This window comes from Mandrillus leucophaeus, unplaced genomic scaffold (genome assembly GCF_000951045.1).
Source record: "Mandrillus leucophaeus isolate KB7577 unplaced genomic scaffold, Mleu.le_1.0 Scaffold36, whole genome shotgun sequence".
Classification (NCBI taxonomy): Eukaryota; Metazoa; Chordata; class Mammalia; order Primates; family Cercopithecidae; genus Mandrillus; species Mandrillus leucophaeus.
In genome coordinates, this window is record NW_012103809.1 from 5104664 (window position 1) to 5110135 (window position 5472).

A 5472-nucleotide genomic window follows, 5' to 3' on the forward strand; every position below is an offset into this window, starting at 1 on the left:
GCCCGGCACCCGAGGAGAGGGCGGCGGGCGCCCCTCGGGGAAGATGAAGGCGGAGGGGGGCGACCACTCCATGATCAACCTGTCGGTGCAGCAGGTCCTGAGCCTCTGGGCCCACGGGACGGTGCTGAGGAACCTCACGGGTAATTGACGCGCCTGGGCTGGTGACGGGGATGCGGTCCTCCCCTCTCCTGTCTTCTCCCTCCCGGGGAGGGGACACGCTCCTCGCCGCCCCACCCCCGTGCGCGCCCCGCTCGGAGCTCCAGGTCACGGCGAGGAAGGTGTTAATTGGAGCCACTCCGCGCGTGTCCTGGGGACGCCGGCGCCCGCCACCCCCTTCCCTGAGTCGCGGGGTGAGCATCCGCGACCCCCGCTCCTGCCCTGCACGGGGAGAGCTCCCGGCGGCGGCCCGGCCTCTGTAGTAAGCGCGGAGTAGCTTTAGTGCTGAGACTTGAGCGCGGTTCGCTTTTATTCCATTACCCTCTTCCCCTCCCCCTTCCACACACATCGCTTCTTGCTATTTACATCTTTTTCTGATTTAGCACTTTTTCTTTCTGGCAAGTCTCAAGCCAAATGTAGGACCTAAAATCACTGCCCACAATGGTCGATTTGCTTTTCAACCGCTAATTTTTTTGGGCGATGTAGATAACTGAGCAAATTACAGTGGATCGGGGCTGAGCTAAGGTCTAGTGCAGTCTAAGCATGTTAGCTTCATATATCTCCTTCTCCTCCCATTTCCTTTTGTCTGTCTGTCTCTTTCCCTCAGGCCTCCAGCTGCTGCTTCTGAGACTTTTGATAATTTTGTGTATTTCCGTTCATTTATTAAGGCTGTCAGGAATTGGCCTTACAACATCAATTTCTGTTTGTAAAAGTGGGTGATAATACACACAATATTTTTATTCAGTCTGTAGATTTGCTTTATGAAGAAACTTCTGGTTTTGTTGTGTGGAAATGCTTACGTTATACTTTGAGTTCCGAATTTAAAAATTATTCTCTAAAGTAGAATTTACGAGAAAGAGATTCAGTTGCGATTTGGTGACTCCTCAGTGCCTGCTTTTCAGAGAAAAAAAATTCTTAAAAACATACTCAGGATTTAATTCTTGAAAATGTGTAAGGCAGTTAATTTCAATAGAACGTTAGTATTTCAAAATGCATTTTGTCAAACTGGTTAAGAGTGTTATGAGTATTTTACAAATATAACATGTGTTCATATATATAACAGATATAAAGTCTGGCATGGTATAGAATACATTCATAGAAGAAAATTTTATGGAATTATATACCACAAAAGACAACTTGAAGAACAGTGGTTTCTTTGAATAGAAACTATACAGTTAAAGTAGATTCTGGATTGCTTGATGCTATCCTCACTTTTAAGCTGTGGTTATTTAACTTGAAACTGACTGTACGTGTTGATTGCCGGTAAGGAGCATATTGTTATAATTCTGGAAAACTAAATGGACATAAAGACCATCTCATGATTCAATTGAGTTTAGAAGTAGACTGCTTTATCTTACTTCTGATTTTTCTTGCGTTTATCCACTGTTTGGTATTTGAACTGTACCAATTTTTGTTGAAGTCAAATGAAAAGTAGGGACTTAACATATATTCATGCAGGCATACCTTGGAAATATTGCAGGTTTAGTTCCAGAACACTGCAAGAAAGCAAATATTGCGATAAAGTGAGTCAAATGAAGTTTTTGTTTTCCTAGTGCATGTAAAAGTTACATTTTACCTGTAGTCTTTAAATGTGCAATAGCATTGTTTGAAAAAAAAGTACAGACGTTAATTTAAAAATACTTTATTGCTGAAAAATGCTAATGATCATCTGAGTCTTCAGCAAGGATGTTATCTTTTTCCTGGTGGAGGGTCTTGCCTTTGTGTTAATGACTGCTGACTGATCAAGGTGATGATTGCTGGAGATTGGGATGACAGCAATGTCTTAAAACAATGAAGTTTGCCACTAAGGAAGAGCAATAGACTCTTCCTTTCATGAAAGATTTCTCTGTAGCATGGGATGCTGTTTGATAGCATTTTACCCACAGTAGAACTTTCAGAATTGGAGTCAATCCTTTCAAACCCTGCTGCGGCTTTATCCACCGAGTTTATGTAATAGTCTAAATCCTTTGTTGTCATTTCACTGGTGTTCACATAATCTTCACCAAGAGTAGATTCCATCTCAAGAAACCACTTTCTTTGCTCATCCCTAAGAAGCAACTCCTCATCCATTCAAACTTTATCATGAGATTGCAGCAATTCAGTCACATCTTCAGACTCCACTTCTAATTCTAGTTATCTTGCTATTTCAACTACACCTGTGGTTACTTCCTCCACTGAAGTGTTGATCCCCTCAAAGTCATCCATGAGGAATGGAGTTAATTGCTTTCCAACTCCTATGAAAGTTGATATTTGGACCTCTTCTCATGAGTCACGATTGTTCTTAATGGCACGTAGAATGGTGACTCCTTTCCAGAAGGTTTTCAATTTCCTTTGCTCAGATCCATCAGAGGATCCATCTCTGGCAGTTTTAGCTTTCTTACACAGTGTGTTTCTTAAATAATAAGACTAGAAAGTCAGAATCACTCTTTGATCCATGGTCTGCAGAATGGATGTTGTATTAGCAGGCATGAAAACAACATTGATCTAGTTGGACATCTCCATCACAGCTCTTGGTTGACCAGGTACATTGTCAGTGAAGAAAATACTCATTAGAATGAAAGGAATCTTTTTTTCTGAGCAGTTTTCAACAGTGGGCTTCACATATTCAGTAGGCCGTGCTATAAACTGATGTACTGTCATCCAGGCTTTTTTGTTTCATTTATAGGGTGCAGCCAGAGTAGATTTAGCATAATTCTCAAGGGCGCAAGAATGGTAAATGAGCGTTGGCTTTAATATAAAGTCACCAGCTGCATTAGCTCCTAAGAAGAGTCAGCCTGTCCTTTGAAGCTTTGAAGTCAGGCATTGACTTCTCTCTAACTATGCAAGTCCTAAATGGCATCTTCTTCTGATATAAGTAAGACTGTTTCATCTACATGGAATATCTGTTGTTTGGGGTAGCCACCTTCATCAGTTAGCTAGATCATCTGGATAATTTGTGCTTCTACGTCAGCATTTGCTGCTTCATCTGGCACTTTTATGATATAGAGGTGTCTTTTGTTAAATCTCAAGATCCGACATCTGCTAGTATCAAACTTTCTTTTGCAGCTTCCTCACGGAATTGAAGAGAGTTGGGGCCTTTTTGTGGATTAGGCTTTGGCTTAAGGGAGTGTTGTAGCTGGTTTCGTCTTCTATTTAGACCACTCAAACTTTCTTCATATCAGAGAGCAGTCTGTTTTGCTTTCTTATCATTTGTGTGTTCACTAGTGTAACACTTTTAATTTCCTTTAAGAACTTTTCTTTGCATTTGCAACTTGGCTGTTTGGTACAAGAGGCCTAGCTTTTAGCCTAACTTATGTTTGAACGAGCCTTCCTCACTAAGCTTTATCATCTCTAGCATTTGATTTAAAGTGAGATATCTGACTTTTTTTTTCACTTGAACACTTAGAGGCCAATGTAGGGTTATTAGCTGGCCTGATTTCAATACTGTATCTCAGGGAATAGGGAAGCCTGAGAAGAGGGAGAGGGACTGGGGAATGGCTGGCTGGTGGAGCAGTGAGAACACACACAAGATTTATCGAGTAAGTTCCCTGTCTTATATGGGCGCAGTTTGTCGCACCCCCAGACAATTATAATAGTAACATCAAAGATCACTTATCACAGATCCCTATAACAGATACAATAATAAAATTTGAAATATTGTGAGAATTATCAAAATGTGACACCAAGTGAGCACCTGCTGTTGGAAAAATGGTACTGATAGACTTGCTTGACACAGGGTAGCCTCAAAGTTACCATTTGTAAAAGCCAAAATAAAGTGAAGTACAATAAAACAAGGTATGCCTGTAGATGTTAGTCACTGGCTTAGCTCATCAAGGGGCTTTTAGAGAAAGTTAGCTTTGGGAGCCATAGAGTAAATGTAAATGTAACTTAACTCCTGGCCAGCTTCAACAATATTTTTAAATAAGTAAGATTCTAATGATTATAATTGCCTCCAGTTCCACAAGTCAGCCATGAAGCTGATAATTGTAGTTATTCATCCAAGGTTAGGTCCAGTTGTCTTTCAGTATGATCTTAATACTTGCCAGTTGCTCATTGGACCTTGCCATTTCATAAAGGATATGCCGAACATCCCAAACTTGGACTGCGGTGGGACCGAGGAACATGGGAACCTCTACTAGGAAATAACTATTGTCTGAATATGTAAAATTCTAGGCGTCAGGGTAAAAATGCAGAAAAAACCAGATTAGAAATATGTTTCACTAGTGGTTGAGTGTACAACATGTTAGGAACCACATCTCAACAGTGGCAGTCTGTAAGTGGTAATATTCTGATGGGATTCATTGTGGCTTTCTCTATGCTAGTGACCTTAGTGATCCCATGTGTATCTTAATCATTAGTTAACAGATGCTGCCTACAGTGCCATTTACAATTTAGTCTACTAAAAAGAGGCAAGTAAACACAACTTCTGAAACATCTGTCATTTGTTGAATGACCACTATGTGTTAGGCACTTTACATATATTATTTCTAATTTTCAGAGTAACTCTTCAAAGTACATTGAAAAGGAAACTCAGAGAGGTAAATTAAATTGTCCCAAATCTTATAGCCAGTATATGACTGAGCTGGGCTTTAGACCCAAGTCTTTGCCTCTAGACTCCTCTTTCTTCTTTACCATGCTACTTCAGCTACTTCCTCCTTACTTTCTTCAAGCAAAATGAGTTTCTTGCTTTATCTTGCTACTTCTGCTCTTTGTACATACCTTTTTTATGTTTTTCAATTACGTTATAATTTGTATTTATCGATTCTAGACTGTGAGCTTTTTGAGGGTCCATCCATTGCCTCACCTTTGAATTCTTATACCCTAGCATTATAGTACCTGGCACATAGTAAATGATAAATACGTGTTTATTGAGGTGAATTTTAAAAATTTTAACAGTTGTATGATTTAAACATTCTACATTGCATTGTTGCTCAGCTGCATCTCTTGGAGTGAATATGCTGTTTTAAGAGGAATGAAGTGTTAAGCAACTCGTATAAATAGTTTTTTTTTTGTTTTTTTGTTTTTGTTTTTTTGTTTTTTTTTTTGAGACGATGTCTTGCTCTGTGGCCCGGGCTGGAGTGCAGTGGCGTGATCTCCGCTCACTGCAAGCTCTGCCGCCTCCCAGGTTCACGCCATTCTCCTGCCTCAGCCTCCCTAGAAGCTGGGACTACAGGTGCCCGCCAGCATGCCTGGCTAATTTTTTTGTATTTATAGTAGAGACGGGGTTTCACCGTTTTTGCCAGGATGGTCTCGATCTCCTGACCTCATGATCCACCCGCCTCAGCCTTCCAAAGTGCTGGGATTACAGGCGTGAGCCACCGCGCCCGGCCGTAAATC

General features: G+C 41.0%; 1 protein-coding gene across 1 annotated transcript in view; it reads left to right on the forward strand.

Moving 5' to 3' along the window:
- Window positions 1-6: 6 nt before the first annotated feature.
- The window catches only part of TMEM170B (transmembrane protein 170B), a 40677-nt gene continuing 35211 nt past the window's right edge, over window positions 7-5472 (forward strand). Inside the window, exon 1 of the mRNA XM_011989658.1 lies at window positions 7-140. Within this exon, the coding sequence (XP_011845048.1) occupies window positions 44-140 (97 nt within the window). The 5' untranslated portion in view covers window positions 7-43. The remainder of the gene's footprint in view (window positions 141-5472) is intronic.